At 40.3% G+C, this 19,827-nt stretch overlaps 1 protein-coding gene, 1 long non-coding RNA gene and 1 pseudogene across 4 annotated transcripts; 2 read left to right on the forward strand and 1 right to left on the reverse strand.

The window, feature by feature from the left end:
• The first annotated feature begins 1,305 nt into the window (after positions 1–1,305).
• On the forward strand, positions 1,306–3,431 carry LOC126631898 (uncharacterized). The gene is made up of 2 exons (XM_050302095.1): positions 1,306–1,503; positions 2,558–3,431. The coding sequence occupies exons 1-2, from the start codon at positions 1,428–1,430 to the stop codon at positions 3,181–3,183; spliced, it is 702 nt and encodes a 233-aa protein (XP_050158052.1). The 5' UTR covers positions 1,306–1,427; the 3' UTR covers positions 3,184–3,431.
• A 4,885-nt stretch (positions 3,432–8,316) lies between these two features.
• On the reverse strand, positions 8,317–9,927 carry LOC126632637 (ylmG homolog protein 2, chloroplastic-like; annotated as a pseudogene).
• A 583-nt stretch (positions 9,928–10,510) lies between these two features.
• LOC126633325 (uncharacterized) lies at positions 10,511–19,528 on the forward strand. 3 transcript variants are annotated; one of them, XR_007627020.1, is made up of 6 exons: positions 10,511–10,633; positions 10,739–10,822; positions 11,762–11,841; positions 11,943–12,448; positions 12,536–12,662; positions 19,179–19,528. It is a non-coding gene; the product is annotated as an uncharacterized LOC126633325 (long non-coding RNA). The 3 variants fall into 3 exon arrangements; XR_007627021.1 differs by lacking the exon at positions 19,179–19,528 and having other exon boundaries at positions 11,943–12,168; positions 12,343–12,448; positions 12,536–12,916; XR_007627019.1 differs by lacking the exon at positions 19,179–19,528 and having other exon boundaries at positions 12,536–12,916.
• The last annotated feature ends 299 nt before the right edge of the window (positions 19,529–19,827 follow it).

Genomic DNA, 19,827 nt, shown 5'->3' on the forward strand with positions numbered 1-19,827 from the left:
GAAAGATTGAATAGGTTAGCTATTTTGTCAATTGAAAAAGAATTGGTTGAAAAGTTAGATTATGTAAACTTAATTAATACATTTGCGTCTAAAAACACGAGACGTATAATATTTAAGTAATGTTTGCATATCTTTTTTCTTTGGATATGAATTCTAATGATTTTTTATGTAGAAATGAACTTTTTCATGTATTTAGTGAAACATTTTTTTATACATATAAATGTACAATGAGTTGGGTAAGAACTTTAGGACCCCCACTCGAAGGCTCGCCTAAGGCCCCCATTTTCTTAGGGCCGGCCCTAGGTGCTAACGTGCGCAGTGCCGCTCAGTGTGGCCATGCCACCAAAGCTGTCTTAAACAGATTAGATGTAAAGAACTCTGCGAGTTTTATCCGTTTGTACATTTGAGTTGGTCCCTAATAATGAAAATTGATAGAAGTGGTTTTAAGTTAAGTTTGTCCATCATAAATCATTTTTGTCATTTCGTAAAAATTTATTAGTATCCTCGTTATTTGTCGCATGACCATGTTTTTTTAAGGGTGCTTTAGTCAAACTAACCCTTCCTCTTAACAAGAATATTGACATATTTTTTTACGAAATTATCACTTCTATCGATTTTCACGAAATGACCCCTCCACTTAACGAATGATGAACTAAGGACTACTTCTTTCGATTTTCATTACCAAATATCAAAATAAAAAGTTATGATAATCTCATAGATATCTTGGCTGAAAAGTCTAACAACTAATTAACTAACCAACCTCTGTAATTAAATGCTCTTATATTCTCTCCCTAGGCCACCACAATCATCAATGTCTTAACTGTCAATAACTGCATAGCAACATTCAGTTAAGCCATGTTGTGTACCAAACTGCCAATGATTGGCATCAAATGTGAAGGGGCTGAACTTTGAAGGAACATTTATCCATTGTCCAATAGTTCATTTAAAAGTGTTTTTAAAATGATTGAAAGTGTTTTTAGAGAAATATTTTTGGGTTTCAAAAACACTTCGTATGAGCATCTTACAAGATGCACGTTAAGTGTTTTTTTTTTTTTAAATTTACTTACATATTTACCAATAATTAGTCCTAAAAATATTTTTACTAAAAGAGTTTTTACATATTTTAAAAGACTTCTAAACGAGCCCGAAACACGGATTGAATTCGATGACCCGGTTGGTGGCCTACAGCATCCCCACAAGGCCCACAAACACAAGTTTTCTCCTTTCTTTCTTTATAAAATTAATCAAATTTATAAAAAAATTAATCAAATTAAAAAAAAAAAATTAAGAATAAAGGGTCCTGCCTGCCCAGCAAATAATAGCTGTCCAGTTCTAGTAAATCCCGGACCCGAAGTGAAGCCGGCGCATTCCTTACTCATCCTCTCCTCCCCTTATTCTCTCTCTCTCTCTCCCGAGCTTCAGCAACGATGGCGGCAAACAGTACATGGTTTCTCTTTCTTGTAGCTTCTGTACTCATCGTTTCAGCTTCAGCTGGCACCCAAAGTAAGTCCCCATCAAGTCCTGCAATAAAAATATATTCAAAGTTTCCATCTTTCTGCATATATTTTATTGCAAGAGAACAATGCAAGTACAAAATGTTGGAACTTTGTGATGCCTGTCTTAGATTTGGAACATATATGTCTAATTGGTACTGATACTAATTGTTGGATCTGCTGCTTTAAGGTTGTTGGGTTTCTGTTTCTTTAGTTTGAACTACGAATGTCTCGTCTTTGATGTACTTTCTCAAATGTGGATGAACTTTTCATCTCTGCATTTCCATAAAAGTCTGAATTTATTGGTTGAGAGTTTGTTGTGGACTTGGATCTTTGGGTCAAAGATCAGAGCTTACAATTATGGATCTTGGATTTTTTTATGTTTAAGGGTATGCTTGAATTTTAGCATAGCCAAGTTGGGTAGAGCGGTGTGATCTCCACTATGCACCCAAGTTCGAATCACCCTTCTCGTAATTTTGATTGGATTTGAGTATCGCTCGAATAAAAGAAAAGGGTGGGTTTGAACCAATTACAATATTTTCTTCCGTTGAAGGTTTGTTTTCTGGGGACCAAAACAGCAGATTAGATTTAAGAGGTGGCCTGTGAGTTGGGATGCAATGCAACTAATAACATTGCCAGATTTTGATTTCTAAATTTGGCGTTGGACCTTTTACATCCTAAGGTGATTCATTTTCCCCCTAATTTGATGCTGTGCTTATACGAATTCGATACATTTTAGAATCTACATGGTTTAGTTTTTCGCTTCCCGCTTTTCACCACAACTCTTGTTAGGTTCAGTTGTTTTGCTTCATTGGATTCATTTTTTTAGCTGCATTGGGTGCAGTTTTCGCTCCATTAGGGTTCGGTTTTGCTTCATTGGGTTCAGTTTTTCGCTTCATTGGGGTTCTGTTTGACTTTATCAGTTACATGCTCTCGGATAGTGTATTCTTGTAAGGATCAAAACATTTCTCCTTAATGGTTATTCATTGTGTCGGTATTATTGTATTTGCGGCTCACAAAAACTTATAAACTCCTACTTATGAGACCATGGATGAAAATTGCAGTCAAAGTTACTAATAACCCGGCGGATAAGCTAGTTGATATAATTAACAGCAACAGAACTGCACACAAAGCATCATCCCTCTACGACAACCAGGGTTTGGCGTGCATTGCCCTGCAGTACATAAAAGCGTACCAAGGTGACTGCGATGCTGTAGGAGGGTCCAACGCCAAGAAGCCTCCTGATTCTGCATTTGCCGAAACATTTGCTCCCAACTGTGGTGTTCAAACCTCAACCCTAGCTCCAATCACTGGTCGTTTAATTGGCTGCCAGTCCAAATATGTCCACGCTGACGATGCATTTTCGAAAATTTTGATTGAAAACAGCAAGGCCTTGGACATTCTCTACGATAAGAACCACACTGAAGTGGGAGCTGCTGCGAGTGGCAGTGATGGTGGAGCTCCGTATTTCTGGTGCGTGTTGTTCAGCAGCGGAAAAACTAACAGCACCTTTGTAACAGAGGGAGGTGAGGCTAAAATAACAAGGCCCGGATGCTTTAGTGGTGCTAATGACGATTGCAGTGAATCTAATCACCCAGCCAGTGGTGCCAATGATTGGTCTAGAAGCAGTCGTCTGTGGCCATTTTTCACCACGGCTCTGATTGCAATGTCGTATGCCTTTGGATTGTGATCATGATCATGTTTTTTATGAAAAAAGCTGGATTTGTTTTCTACTTAATTTTGGGGACCCTTTTGATTTGTTGTAATTTGAGTTTTGTCTATCGCATTTGTTGTCTGTAGAGTCTAACGGCGCGATCAATGGCATTCATTTTCTTCAGTTGTAAACTAGTACATTATTGGCTAATGGCTGGCTAGAAGCATTTGTTCCATATTACATATGAACAATGAACGATCTGTTCGGTTCAAATGTTTTCCTAATTTGGTACGATTGGAAAGATAATGGAGATAAGAAGCTGCTTACTCTTATTTATATAAGCAGATACATGAACTTTGTTCGGTACAACGATGAGAAAATTACACAGCGAAACGAACAAGTACTGCAAACGATTTGAGCTTAAGGCTCCCAGTTCCTAATGGAAGATTTACACTTCAAAATCAAAGCCAGAACCATGAGAATTATCGTTATACCACACGAAGAACCGCCAACTCTGTGAATCCAATAAGGATCAAACCTGGAAAAGCTTCGGTCTAAGTAAAGCGACAAAGCAATGGCCAAGATCAACACCAAGAGAAGAAGAGGCAGCCAAGAAGCAAAGTTGATGGGCTCATCTGGATCAAGCTCTGAATCATCTATAGTTCTTCGGTCGATATAGAGAGGAGAAAGCACGGCTAGAAGGGCCAACCCTATCGCCACCAGCTTATCGTATGACGAAAACCTGCTCGTCCTCCTCGTAGCTCCGAGCTCCATTTTAAGCTACCAACACAGGAGCGGCAGGAGAAACCACCTGCTGTTTTCTGACTTGGATGCTTTTTGAAAGAGTAGAAGTTAGCAGCTTAAACATGAAGGCTCAAGTGCAAGATAGAGTGGGAAAGATAAACATGAAGGCTCAAGTGCAAGATAGAGTGGGAAAGATTATTCTCCATTAACAAAAATTTATGAATAATTTGTACTGGCTGTGGCTGAATAATAATTTGGAATCGGATTCCACATGCTTCCCATGAATTTTTCACTCTCGTCTTACTGAGTTGAATCTGTTGAGAGTATCAATTCCATATCAGAAAAATGAGGAATCTTCAATGTGCTTATAAGTAGTTGAGCTATTCCCCACGTTGCCAATTGATTTTATGATAGAACCTCAACTTTCTTTATGGTATCAGAGCAAGTTGTCCGCGTGTGAAGACTAGCGATCACACGTACCCTACGCCTCCCGATTCGTGTTGTCCACATGATAGGCTTGAAAATTCGCTACACGTATGGGTGTGTATTGAGAATACCAAACCCACATCGAGAAAATGAGGGGCCTTGCATGTGCTTATAAGTAGTTCTGCTCCTCACGATATGCCAATTGATTTTATGGTGAAACCTCAGCTTTCTTAAAAAATCGTTAAAATGGTAGCAAATTTGATATTCATATTTTAATTATTTGCACTCTAAATTGAATATTTTATATTTTTTCTGCACGCTCAGAAACATGCAATAGGCTAAAGGACGAGCATTAAAATCTTCGGCCTAGTTGAAAATAAGGAAAACTAATGACACTACTACAAAAGTGGCTTATTGTGTCGGTTTTATATAATATACTAGCGAATAAGACATTTCCGACACCCTCCTTACATGGTGTTGGAATTAATGTTGGGTATAACCGACATAAACGGTTTATGTCGCTTATAACTGGCATAGACTGTTTTTAAATAGTGGTGTCGTATGAAAAGAAAACCGTGTCGCTTTCGACCAACATAAAGTTAGTGTCAATTAAAAAAAGAATCGTGTCACTTCTAACGACACTAATAATTATATTTAAATATTTTAAAACCTAGTGTCAGTTGCAGCCGACACTAATAATTATTTTTATAAAGGAAGTGGTGAAATCACACACACTTAACTACAAAATTTAGAGAAGGCGTGGGACAAGAATTTTGCAAAATTTCAAACATCTTTGAAATTTAAAAATTTCACAACACTTCGGCACACTTCTCAAAATAAAAGGAAAGTTCAAATTTTATTTATTGGTTTATCTCGTCCCATTAGCTAGTAACTGCAAAACTCCCCCTCCCTAAATCATGAGAAATTTTTTCAATTTTCTTGCTTCTTTCTTCCTCGTCCACATTGAGTCCTCAAGTATCTCCACCACTCTCTCTCTCTCTCTCGCTCTCTCCCCCTCTTAGGTTGGCTACCGATAAAATCCCAATTCACCACTCTTCTATTTCCTCGGTAACCAAACACATAACCCATTTTGTAAAGCTCCCAACTTTCTCCTTCAATTGGATTAAAATTTGTTAATTTTGTGTCAAATGTTGACTTGAAACTTTGTGGTTTAGTTTGTGAAGGGAATTTATGGAAATGGACATTGATGAGCTTCTGGGTCGCAACCGGCTTATGAGCATTCCGACGAAGAGGGCGATTTACTTGTGGAGATATAGCAAGTCCGAGCAGACGGGTCAGAATGGGAAGAAGTAGCAGTTGAAGATCCCGAAGCAGCTCTCCGAAGCTTTTTGGGTGCCCGACGAGGGCTAATTGACGGTGGCTAGACATTGCTTGTGACCGCTAGCATACCGCCTTTGCTGCCTCAGATGGGTTGCTTTTCACTTGGGGTAATTAAGCTTCATCTTTTTTATTTTATTGTTTTATTTTTTTATAAATTTCAATTCTTCCATTTTTTAATTTAATCAAGTAATTATAAATTGTGTTTGGTTTATGTGCATTAGATAACTAGAATGTGTAAGCAATTGTTCAGGAGCTAGTGATTTCGGTCTGTTAGGAGATGGAACGAAGCAGTTAAAAACTGAGACAGACTTTATTTTTATTTTTATTATTAATGGTTTGTGGTGTCGCTTATGGACGACAATATAATTGTTATTTTATTATCAAATTATTAGGTGGTGTCTCCATCCGACATTCATTGTCAGTATTTAATGTCGCCTTTATCTGACCTGAGCCTTGATGTCATTTTTAACTGATGCTACTGTCCTTTTTTATTTTATATTGCTTTCCTTCTTCGTGGCGGATTAAGGGGACTAACCGACGTCGATACCCTTTTCGTGACACTAGCAATGGTGTCGGTTCCCCTATCCGACATTGCAAGATTTGATGTCGGATTTTTGGTAAAAATCCGACAGTAATTGGGGTTTCTTGTCGATTTTTACACCGCCTGTGATAGCCTCTTTTGTAGTAGTGTGAAAAGGGCTTGAAAACTTTGAGTTTTAACAAAAATGACAAAAATGTGTTGTAAGTGAATAGTATCAAGAGTGACTTTTTAGAGTAAAAATGTCCTTAATGTTAAAAGTGAATAGTATCATGAGTGTTTCGTTAAGATTCCCTTGAAAATATTACTAAAGTTGATTAATTTATCAAGAGAAGGAATACAGGTACAGGCAAAACTACCAAAATCAACTTAGGTCTAATGAATAAACCCAACAAAGAAGAGAGGGGGGACTTCACAGTTCAAACTTTTCTCTTGGCATGGCTTTTTATCTGCATCATCTTTCTTATGATGATGTCATTGTGATGGTATTCCACATCAATCAAGCACCGTCGTGTGCTTAAACTACATTCACATGACCATGTTTGATTGGTTGACGATAGCGCCATAATGGCGTCTCGGTTACAAGTAGGTTTCCCTCCTCAAGTTCTGTTTGGGATAAAACTTGAACTTTGGGTTAAAAGGGGGTTAGCCCAAAAGAAGGTCCAGAAGGAGGAAGAGTCCAAGGCCCAGCCGAAGCCCAGAAGAAAGTACTTTACAATGGCAGTACAAGTGAAAAGTTGATGAATCACTGCCCTTCAAATGCATTCGGGCAAAATCAATACTGCAGGTAGCCAAGCCAAATCTTCTATAAAAGGAGGAAGAAAAATCAGAGACAAATACACTCAATCAAACAAACAAATACAATCACAAACTCTGCTCAAACCAAATTTGCCTTCACGAAGCTGTAGTCAGCCCCCAAGCCTTCATCTCTTTCGGGATCAACCTTCACCAGAAAGCCTTTGTAAAAGCTCTGCTACCCTGTTTAAATATTGTTGTAGTATCGATTCCCTCATGTAAACTCATCTTCCAATCTCCCCTTCTAGCATTCAAACCCTTTGTAAATCACAAAGAGAGGAAGTTGCAAGACGATCAGCCTTGCCTAACAAAGTGAAACCTTGCCCGACCTCCTTTGTTTTTGTCTTTCATTCATAAATCTAGTAATATGATGTATATTTCCATCTGCATCCAAGTTATTTCTAGCCAGTTTATGACTAAAAGACTTCTAAGTTCTAACCATTCGGGCAGACAAGATTGATCAATTAAAAGTCATTGGTCTCAAGGCATAAAAAAAGAATCCTATGTGGACTTAACCCATCCACGACAATCCTTGATAACAAAAAGTCTGAAGTTACTTAGGTCGCAAGTAATTGGCCTATTTTCTAGTTTTACTTCTGTTATATCATGATTGCTACAGAACGCTTGAGTATAGAATTAATTATGATAGGAAGCCTCAAGGCCTATATCTAAGGCCCGATAAAGGCACCTATCTAAGTTTGTTCTGCTCTGCGGGCTCGGGCGATTAAAGTATAACGGTTGTGATACTTCTGCAACAATGAAACAACTAATATATGTTTAAGTATATGGTTAGTTTTGACGGGAAGCCTCAAGGCCTACACCTAAGGCCCCACAAAGGCACCTTTCATAACTAACTTGGTCTCTCGGACATATATATATATATATATAATAAAACTTAACATTGGTTTTACATCTGTCATGCTAAAGATGGCAGTGGCACGCCTGGGTACTTAAAGTTAATTTTGATTTTGAGCCTCAAGGCCTACACCTAAGGCCTTACAAAGGCATCTTTCAGAATTAACTCTGTCATTCTCTTATAGCCCGCCAATAAGCAGAAGCTCGACAGACGATATCAACCGGCGTCAACCTCTCGGGGAGCTGTGTACTCGTTGGCCAGGAAACGGTCTCACTGGATATTCCTCAAGACGAACAAGTTCATTACTCCACACTATTTATAGTAAGCAACAAATGAAAGCATCAATAGAACCACTATCTTTATGCCAGGCAAAAAATTTCTTCAATCTCAGCCAAGTACAAAACAAACAAGGGACTAGCCGGAAGATTAGTGTTTGGTACTCGATATTGCAAGAGAATACAGTGTAAACCTAACTGACACCGCCGGAGCTCTTCGTGGTGTTGTTGTTGCTGCCCTGGAGCCTCGTCAACCATTTCTTCTGAGGTGTAGAGAGGTTGGTAATTCCAGTAGGGGGAAGCAACGAGTTGTTGGGAAGCTCCTGACGCCGGTGACGATGGAAGCTCCGCCGGTAGAGCGGCAGCTGTGCTTGTCAAGGCATTCAAAACCAGGAATGCCAGAATGGGAGAGAGATCCAATGTGCCTCCAAGTGGTGGGATTAAACCCCGAAATATGTTCAAGTACGGATCACTTATCGTGCTGCACATCATATCCACGTCCACATCATAATCATTTCGATGTTTTTTTACCCTGACAATTAGTTATATTATGTTGTCAGACTGTAAATTACGAAAAGTAGAATTCTGGGATCCTAATTCACAGTTTGTTCAAGTAAAATATCGAACATTGATAACCAAAATCAAATCATGACAATACCTGAGGGGTGCAACAATGGCAGGAGGGGAGTTGGGGAACCAGGCGAGGACAAGCCTAACGACCAAAAGAGTGTTGTACAAGTTCAAGAAGTTGGAGATGCCGTTCGCCACCACAAGCCCCACCACCAAATCTCCCGGCAACACCGCCGCAAAATTGTGAGCCGCTAATGTCTTCACCTGCCTATGATTTCTGCACCCAATCTGAACTCAACCATTTTTAGACTACCTTTTGTAGACCATGTGACATAGCGGTTGATGGTTGGGCTAACTTTTTAACAATTTTAAGGAGTCCAACCATTAACCGCTACGGCGAGACTGTAAAGTGTATCGATACTGAAATTAATTCACCTGGTGGCAGATGCTTTTTTCCTCACGACGGGGTATATGATTTATTATTTCTTTTCCGAATTAGTAATTTGTGGTGAAGTATCATCGTTTTGCATTATTTTTTCATGTCCTGGTTCATAGTTGACATGTTCCACCAGCCAAAAACTCACTAAATGATTTAGTCGAAGCATAGCCGGCATGCAGGGGGGGACGTAGACTGGACTCGGACATTGTCTAAACCAAAAACTACGAACAAGAAAGTACTCCCAACTTTGAAGCTCACTGACGATCCAGGTCCTCTCCGGCCCTATGAAACCAGTATCACTCACTGTAACATGCCCAGTTCTTTTTTCCTGTTTTTTTTTTTTTTTCGATTTATCGAGAGGATGAACTCAGTTGGAGGCCTCTTTAGTTGGCAATGGAGGAAGTAGGGCAGCTCTTTTCATACAAGATTTCTTAACTCTCGGATGTTGGAACACTCTCGATATTCTCACTTGTAGCGGAACGCAAAATAAAACACTTGGACGACACAAATAATCTATAGAGCGATGTTTGAATTTTATCTCGTGAAACATGTTGCCTATTATAAGTGATCTAGGACTATTTTGAACACAAATAAACGTTAGGTTCACACTCAGGCGGAACCAAGATCTAATATTATAATGTGGAGAGTTTCGCACATCCAAAAGTTAGGAGAGTTGGACTACTCCCCTGTTATGTATCGAATCTCGATTTTGAAACTTTATCTTACTTCACTTTCAATACTGACATGCCGTTAGTTATTTATACATTCATTTAGTTGTCACACTCACTTTTTTCATTTTTATTCATTAGACCAAATAAATAAAAGAAGCATTAAGGGGCATGATTAAGATTCGATTTCCAGCAGAGTTGTCCTTCCTTTTATTTGATGTTATCTAATATCCTTGTGAATAGGATGTTAAGTTTCTACCCATGTATCCAGCGTTCAAAACTTTTCCTTTCAAGATTATTGTAATAATTTCGAACCCTTCCCATTCTCGTTAATAACAATAAATTTATATATATATATATATATATATATATATATATATATATAAAAAGGGCATAATTAAGAGGAGGTGTAGGTTTTTAAACATTTTGTACAATTACAAAAAGGTATTGATATCAAGAAAAATCCATGCAAAAAATGGTAGGATAATTGAGTAAATTTCTCGGTCGGGCCCATCAACTTTTAGTTTTTGCCCTTTTTACTCTGGAGTGGGATTCTCACTGACTGGGCCTATTGGGCCATTTCGAAGTGGTCCACAGAGAATTTTTTTATAGCCGTTAGAAAGAAAGAGCTCCCTGCTACATTCCATTTAAACCGACGGCTCAGATTCACCCAATTCAAACTTCAATTCAATCACAACCCTCCCCTCACAATCCCTCCGGTCTATATAAACTCTCTCTCTCTCTCTCTCTCTCTCTCTGATCTTCGTCTAAAATTCACAACTCTCTCTCTCTCTCTAGAACTCGCATTCTTGCTGTGATCCGAATCCATGGAAGGTACTCTCTCTCTCTCTCTCCAATTATTTCTTGTTTTGTTATTAAATTTCTGTTAAATCGTTGAGCGAGCGGTGTAATAGTCACGAATGTTTCCGCTTTAATCAGATCAAACGGCGGAAATGTTCCCCCGGAACTGCAAAGACCTCATTCCAGATCTCGACTCCAAGCCCTCTTCGACCTCTGAAGCAGGTCTGTGTTTTTGTTCTATTTTATTCAATTCCCCCCCCTTTTAATTTTTTTGAATTACAATAAATGTTAAATTTGAGGTTCAGATTCGATTATTACTGCTTCTTATAATTTGAATTTTATTTCCGGTCGAAGAAAATGTTGAAGTGGGAAATTTTCTGATTCGATTTCATCCCTCTTTTACTTGAGTTAAAGCCCTGGAGACGATTACATCTGCAATTATTGGCTTTTTTAAACTCTAATTTTGTAATAAAAATTGGGAACTCTTTCAATTGAACTGTTACATTGTGAATTTCAATTGAGTTGTTCCGTCGAGGGAGATTCTGAGTTGATTGGTGAGAGTAGCACGTCGAACGGAACTCAAGAAGGTTCTCCATGTCAGATGGTCCCTCCAGTTTTGCAAAGCATACTAGAGGCACCATTGTTTTCCCAAATTTCAGTCACCAAATATGTGGGAGTTGGTATCAGACGCGAGTCAGGCGTCACCAATTATACTGTGAATTCCGGTTACATGTAGAATTTGGGTTTATTTTGGTGCCGGTAGCACTGCTCTTAAAATACAAAGGCGCTTGCCTCTTCATTGTATTTAGCAACCCCAGTATTGTTTCATTGCACTCCGAACTATCTGCCAATTACTTGACGTATTTCTGCTTTTTGGAGAATACATCTCATATGGAAAACCTGTCCTTAATGTTTTTTCAAACAAGTACGTATGTTTCTTTTGCAGGTTGTTTCTTGCCCTTGTGCACCACCTAAAATTTTCTTTGATGTTGCATATTGTTCCTCATATACCAAAAGCTTTTGAATGTGACAGCTTATTCGAAGGAAAGCTGCACTTAGTTGCTGGCCCCTTCGAACATGCTTACAATTATGACTCGTTATGACATTAATGTAGTTCTGGAAGGTTCTGATTTTACTTTTACTGCACTGAAAAATGAGCAGGAGCAAGGCAAGGGCTCCTTGTGAGAGGAGCAGATGTGCTTGAACGCTTAGCCGGTGTAGATTAGATTGCTTTAGATAAGGTAGATTTACATTGCAGAACATCATGATCACACACATAAACTGGTTTTCAAGCTCTTTTATATGTGAATCTGAAATCTCAATCTGAACCTCAACCTTACAGAAGGAAAACCCGCAGTTTCTGGTATTGCATCTTTCAACTATGAAGAATTGCTGCTGCAGTTGCAGACGTTGGGATTGCCCTTCAGCTTCAAATGCTGCTTCTATAATACTTCTCGGAAACAAACTATCACAAGTAATTCTACGATCTCGTAAACAAGCTTACGAGGTTCTTCACATTTTTATACTTAAACCACGGAACCTGTTGGACGGTGACTTGAGCGGCAAAGGTGGGTAATTTCTGCAATTCTTGGCTTTTTTAATCTTTAATTTGTTAATAAAAATTGGGAACTTTTTCAATGGAACTGTTACATTGTGAATTTCAATTGAGTTTTTCCGTCGAGGGAGATTCATAGTTGATTGGTGAGAGTAGCACCGGAACTCAAGAAGGTTCTCCATGTCAGTCCTTCCAGTTTTGGAGAGCATACTGCCTTGCCTTGTCTGATGAAGCCAAGCTCACAATGAATCCCTTTCCGGACCCTGCAGTTCTAAACACCATTCAGCTGCCAAGTGAGCCCTTTTATATTTGATCACTCACGATTATTTTCTAACTTTCCTTCTCTCTTTGATTGTAATTGGTTGTTTCTGGATGTCTAGGTATTGAACATGAACTTTTAAACAAGAACAATAGAGACGTTACAATGAAGTAGTTGATTCATGGGGTGGGAGTGATTTGAGTGGAGTGAATCGGTCCACATGCAGAAGCTTCATCAGAATTGTCCTGGTATGATTTCTAAATACCCATTTTATAACTGCTGCTTGCTATGACTGTGCTTAGAAACATGCATAGGACTTAACTGCTAGATAAACCAGATTAGGAATGACCTTAGAGACTTAGCAATTCAATGATAGGCTAGGATCATATACATGCTTGTCTGCTTTGACTGTCCTTTGCGTGAAATTCGATTGCTTTGAACTGCTTAAATTTTCTACGATATGAATGAATTGCTGCTGGATGCAGGATCCAGTTTTACTTTATTTTCCTTACACGTCTTAAGATGAGATAGGGGGGCCGCCTTGTACGTCTTAATTGCAACCTACGAAAGTCCAAAGTTTTTCAATCAAAAGCCGGTTTATTTTCACAATAGAAGTTTGAATTTGTTTTGAAAAGATGAGAATTTTATCCAACAAAATAAATGCTTTTTTCGAATTAAAAACACACAGCAAACAAGAATTTTATTGCAAACAAGGATTTTCACATCTAACAATTTGTACACACGAAACAAGATAGAAAGTTGAAAATACAAAACTTTAAACTAGTATTACTGAAAGAAAAACATATGTTTTGGATTTTTTTCAAGTTAGGGTTAGAAAATTGGTGGTCAAATTTTTTTCAAGCGCTTTAGTTAACGTTTATAGCTAGACGTAGTAGAAGTTCGGTGGTCAAATCACTTATTCCTTCAGAGCCACTAACTCGCGTGCGCTATCGTAGGATGAATCCAAGTATGGTTTCATCTTGTGATCATTCACCTTGAATGTGTTACCACTTTACTCATTAATAATGTCGACAACCCCATGAGGATAGATGTTAATAAGCCGGTATGGCCCGTTCCAGCAGGACTTCAACCTCATTATGTATTTCGTCCAGCTCGTTAAACTACAATTTACGGTTAGCACCCACAAATCATAGGCAAAATTTAGCTGTTTAATAGCCCAATATGCCTTCTGCTCTAGCTCCATAAACGAGCGGGTACATGCCATGTTTTCCCATAAACGAGCTGAAAGGGAGACATCCTAATCAGAGTTTTATATGTTGTTCTGTACTCTCATAGAGCATTGTTTAATTTCAGACTCCAGTCTTTGTAAGTGGAGCTGACTGTTTTCTCTAGGACGCGTTTTATCTATATGTTGAAGGCTTCAACCTATAATGGCTACAAGATGGGTGATCCCATATTTTGCAAGGAATGCAGTAAAGGGATTATTCAAGAAGTGCGGTAGATAAAAGCTCTTGGAATACCGGAATACCGAAACGCGAAAAAATTGTATGTTAGAGGAAATCGAAGACCACTGACCCTCAAGGTCCTGAAATTACCTCAACCCACTTAGAAACGTATTCCACAACCACAAGAATGTATTGGTTCTCATGGGATCATGGGAGTAATTCAACAACAAGAATACCCAGTTGCGTCATCTCATTCCACTTGGACTGGTTGACCACTCGTTGATAACAATTACAAGCTTGACACCAATTGTTTGCATCGCTGAAAAGTGAAGGCCAAAACAACCCACTTTGCAAAATCTTTGCTGATGTCATCTTCGACCCAAAGTGTTCACACTTATAGTGATGGGCAAACTTCAAAACACTTTCTTGCTTATCTTTTGGAATACACTTCAAATGATCTAATCTAGGGCAATGGCGCAGGCCTAAGAAAATACCTAGGAGCCCAAGGCCCAAAGGTTTATAGAAGGCCATGCATCGATCACACACCTCATGCGTTAGCAGCAGAAGGCCAAGCGTCGACACCCCTTTAACACTGCAAACACTGCTAGACCCTATTCGAGGCATGCTTGAGAAAATAAGCTTCGAAGTGGAAAACGTTTGACGCATCCCCAACAACCATAGAAACACCTCCTCGAGCAAGGGATCCCAATTACCCTCACGACGCTGTTGAGATCCCAGTTACCGACATGGGAAATATGAACACCTTGTAAGGTTCGGCTCCAATGTCGTTCCCAACTCTTGTTCCAACCCCAATAACTATAGAAACACCTTCTTGAACAACGGAGGCCACTATGGAGCCACCATCAGTCATGCATTTCCATGGCACGCAGAGCTAAACCAGGGCCCTTTTATCAACCCGAGGCGACTGAACTTCGACCTTAATGGCCAGAGCAATGTACCATCAGAAGGTAGTACCCAGTCATGCTACGAGGATGACCCTATCTCCAACAGCTTGGCATAGGAAGCATCGTCGAACAAATTCACATAACCTCAGTAAGGTATTTCAAGGGAGACTCCGACCCCTTGAGCCTTATAATGTCATACCGAAACATCATGGCCTTGTACAACCATGGTAACTCCTTGATGTGCAAAATGTTCCTTTCCACATTAAGAATACACAATGAAGTGGTATGCAGAGCTCATATCTGGATCCATCACAGATTTTAAAACTCTGAGTGATGAGTTCATGAAAGCCTTATCCGCATATAAAGAGGTAAAACGTGGAGTGGATACCTTATTCCTGATCAGCCAAAGGGACGATGAAAGCCTCAGGGACTAGATTAAGTGATTCTACACTAACTACGCAGAGGTAGATAGACTAGATGATCTCATAGTCATCACCGCATTAAAAATGGACTACTCATTGAGTTCGAGTCAGTACGAAGCTTCATTAGCCCAAATATGAGTACATCACCCTCGCAGAGTGCTTTGACAAAGCGGAAGAAATAATTGCGTGAGACGAGGAGTATAGGCGGAATGAAAAGCCATCCAAGCCAGGCCCTATCCCAAGACCGCAACCGACAAACAGAAAAACAAGTGAACCCCGGTATGAACGTAAGTGAGGTAAGAATAGGCACCCAAGGCATGTGTATCACTCGGAACCACGCAGCAAGCCTCATATGATAAGTCTTTCTTTACCCTCGCAGGTAGTTTGGGTTCGGATTTTTCTTATTTCACCCTGCTAAATACTTTCTTCAACAACGTCTTGAACGAGATTATGAGGGAAGTATTCTCCTTAATCTCATTCAAGACGTTGTTGAGGGAACAATTTAGCAAGGTGAAAGAGGGTAAATCCCTACGAGGTTCCTTGCGTGTGGGTCCGAGGGATCCGCGTGCCTTGGGTGCCTGTTCTTGCCTCCTTTGCGTTTCTACCGGGGTTTGCTTGGTTTTCTGTCCATCGACTGTAGTCTTGAGGTGGGGCCTAACTTGGACGACTTTCCATTCTGCCTATACTCTTTGTCCTACTCGACTATTTCAATTGCCTTGTCGAAGCACTCTATGATGGTGATGTACTCATATTTGGGTTTATGGAGCTTTCTATTAAGCTAAAACTCGGTGGAGAGTCCATTTTGAGCTAGAAAGCGAAAGTGATGTAGTCTCTTTTTTATCATCGGGTCTATCTACCTTCGCGTATTCAGTGCGAAATCGCTTGATGTAGTCCTTGAGGGTCTCATCGTCATTTTGGCGAATCAGGAATACCTCCTTATACATTGAGATAGGAGCCCCGCATACCACTTTATGGTTTTCCCCTCAAATGTGGAAGGGAACATTTTGCACATCAAGGAGTCATTATGGTTGTACAAGGCAATGACGTTCTTGTATGACAATATGTGAATTTGTCCGGTGGGGCCCTATGCCAAGGCATAGGAGAAATGGTCATCCTCGTAGCATGTCTACTACCACCCTCTAACTGTACTTGGCTTAGGTCATTGAGGTTAAAGTTCAGTCGTCTTGGGTTGACAGGGGGCCCAGGTTTGGCTCTGCGCACCCCGGGACTACATGACTAGGGATGGGAGGGCTTTCCTCGCTCGGGAAGGAGCTTCTACGGTTGCTGAGGCTGGAACATAAGTTGGGAACGACATTGGAGCCAAACCTTCGAAGGTGTTTAGGTATCCAATACCAGTACTGGGATCCCAGCAGTGTTGTGAGGGTAATTGGGATCCTTTTCTCAAGCATGCCATATGGGGTGTCGACGCATTGTCGTATGCCAAACAAGTAAATACCATGAGTCCAAGCACCAAGAGGTGGTTCTTGGCGTGGAGGCTCCGATGATTAAGTTAGGAAAGTTTAAGAGGAAATTGCTATAATGTATTTCTGGGGTTCTAAGTATCTAACTTTGGTTAATGAGTCACCATGACCTTGCGGAGTTGGTCCATGTCATTCGACATTCCTTTGAGTTGTCGAGGACATTGAAGACCAACAAATGAACCATTCTGACGTACGTATGCCACATCAGGGAAGGACAATTTGTCTCTTCCTCATCATGGGTGGAAGGCACAGCCATGCTAGTAGGCACAATCTGACACTTGGTGTGGTTGAAAGGGTACGTCAAGGGTTTAGCCCCAAGGAGTGAGTGTATGTTATCATCACTCCGGGAATATGGTATTTTGGGCCTCACAATCTTCACTATCATGAGGGTTTATACCCAAGCGTTGTGCCAGGCAGTTTCACAATACTACTTAGTCAGAAAGGTAGGCCAACCTCGAAGCTAGAAAGATTGTCAAAAGAGCCGGTCGTGTTTAATCAAGAAATGGATTCAAATTCTACAACCAAATAATGACCCCCCGGTCATCTCAATAGAGATAACCACCGGTAAGGTTACGCGAGTCTTTGTCAACAATGGTAGCTCTGTAAATGTCATATTCCTCTTGACATTTGATCAATTAGGGGTCAATAGGTGTAATACCCTAGAAAATTTAAAATATATGAAAATTTAGAAAATTTATCGATAAGTAGAAAATGCGCCTAGTTGATTAAACGTAATTTTATGAGGACGTAGTCATATTTCCTGACATATTTAGATAGAGTTCGATCCTATGTACGCGTAGGCGAAAACCGTTCGTGAAATGGAGTTATAACGAAGAAATTAGAGATGTTTTCGTTGTTGGCGAAGAATAAAAAAAAGGTTGGACGCTGCTAGGTGGCAGCAAAAGAGAGAGGAAATAAGGGATACGGGAGAGAAAATAAGAAGGGGAAGGACAAATCAGAAGGGAAAGCAAGGAGGGAAATGAGGGAAGGGAGAAAGAGGAAACTGGCCAACCTGGTTCATCCACCCAACCCGGTTCCTTAACCCGATCCTAACTTCTTTGTCCAACCTCAGTTTGAGGTGATTCCGGTGTTTATGGAAAGCTCTCATCAAGCCCAACATTCCTGTGGTGTTAGATTTCTAGGTTTCTAACCCAAATTCACAAATCGAATGCTCAAAACCCAAGGGTATCCCATCGTCTTCACCACCAAAAGACTTCCCTCAACCCTAGGAACAAGGCCCAAGCCTTGGATGAGGCGTCGGAGTTCATTTTGGTGGCAAATCGACAACTACCCAAATTTTAAGGTTTCGGCGAGTTCATGGCGATTTGAGGCTTTTCCCGGACAAATTGGACTTGGCCACAGGTATGAAACTTGTTCCCCTTATTGAGACCTACTTGCCTGTAAAATTTGGTGATTTTTTTAAATAGTTAAATTTTCCGGCAAGTCGGGACGGCCGACTGCCACCTGCGGCGCATGGCCAGAGGGCCGTCAATATTATTTTAAGCCAAATTAGATGTCTTAATTTTATATTTGATAATCATATGCCCAACATTCCTGTGGTGTTAGATTTCTAGGTTTCTAACCCAAATTCACAAATCGAATGCTCAAAACCCAAGGGTATCCCATCGTCTTCACCACCAAAAGACTTCCCTCAACCCTAGGAACAAGGCCCAAGCCTTGGATGAGGCGTCGGAGTTCATTTTGGTGGCAAATCGACAACTACCCAAATTTTAAGGTTTCGGCGAGTTCATGGCGATTTGAGGCTTTTCCCGGACAAATTGGACTTGGCCACAGGTATGAAACTTGTTCCCCTTATTGAGACCTACTTGCCTGTAAAATTTGGTGATTTTTTTAAATAGTTAAATTTTCCGGCAAGTCGGGACGGCCGACTGCCACCTGCGGCGCATGGCCAGAGGGCCGTCAATATTATTTTAAGCCAAATTAGATGTCTTAATTTTATATTTGATAATCATATGATGTAGATTGATCATTTGAACCTAAATTTACTATGATACAGTGCTAGATTAATTTAGGAATCGACGATCCGACCGTTGGATCGTCACCAAACTTTGAGATCTTATAATACGTAATATTTGAGGACCTTGGGATCTTACAGATCGGGAATCCAATGAACGGATCTTCCTGAATTGGATTTGTAAGTTTGTAAAATAAAATGTCAACCGCCACTTGATTCTTGATTGGCGGAGATTCGACCGTTGGATCTTGATGAAATTTTAGTATATTGTTCTGGAAGCATAATGTGAACTACAAACGGCTTGATCCTTTCGCAGGGTACGTAGGCAGTCTAACAAGATGGTTAGAGTCATAATAGGATGAATTTAATTTATGGTGGTTAAGAGTCTATTTATTAACCAAGAATTATTTGGGCCTACCTTAGGATTTGGCTTCCGAATTAACTTTTCAGGACGTTACAATAGGGATCTCTTGTGCGAAAACGTGGAACCCCTTTGTTGACCCTAAAAACTACCAACCTACGTGGCACGCAGGCCAAGTAATGTATAAGCTAACTACGTCCTTCGGTGAATGCAGGGCGTGCCAACTCGTCGACCAAGCTCCGTCGAGAAGTAAATTTGTTGATGTTGCGTTAGGTGTGCGGCTGACTTCTGCGTCTCGCGATTGCAACCGAGGAAGGAACGTGTCTCAACCTCTTAAGTTCTCGAACCTAAAGACAAGGGTACTATTCTTACGAAGTTCGCGAATCGTCGTCGTTGGATTCGGTCACAGTGATGGTATTCGTCAAAGTAAACTCACGCCGAATCGACACCAAAGTGTAAGGGCACAAATACTCAAAGCAGATATGAGTCTTAATAATGAACGTGGTTCGGCCGTCTGAATGCCGAACTCTGAATCTTATTTAAGAGTATCCAATCATAAAATAACTCAGCGTGCAATGCGCCGAGCTCAGTAGGCTGTAACACTTCGCTTCACCGAGAAGGCTAACGAGATGACCTCAATCGATAAGGATCCAGAAATCCTTCTCGATCGAGACTTGGATAGGTAACCAATCGTCCTCGTCGCAGTGCTGTTGATGCCAACGGAAGATACTGCGAGATCGGCTGATTTTACGGCGACAGAGCTATTTATGCCGACTGAAGATGTCACCGGTTGCTTTCACAGTGCTGTTGATGCCAACGGAAGATGTGTCAGCGAAAAGAGAAAATAAAAATCTCAAAGTTGT

Source organism: Malus sylvestris, chromosome 8, assembly GCF_916048215.2.
Source record: "Malus sylvestris chromosome 8, drMalSylv7.2, whole genome shotgun sequence".
Classification (NCBI taxonomy): Eukaryota; Viridiplantae; Streptophyta; class Magnoliopsida; order Rosales; family Rosaceae; genus Malus; species Malus sylvestris.

What these genes read in the sequence shown, in the direction of transcription:
- LOC126631898 (XM_050302095.1), top strand. Translation starts at nt 1,428, where the DNA reads ATGGCGGCAAACAGTACATGGTTTCTCTTTCTTGTAGCTTCTGTACTC. An exon ending in AGCTTCAGCTGGCACCCAAA is followed by an intron (nt 1,504 to 2,557) that starts GTAAGTCCCCAT and finishes TGAAAATTGCAG; the next exon opens with TCAAAGTTACTAATAACCCG.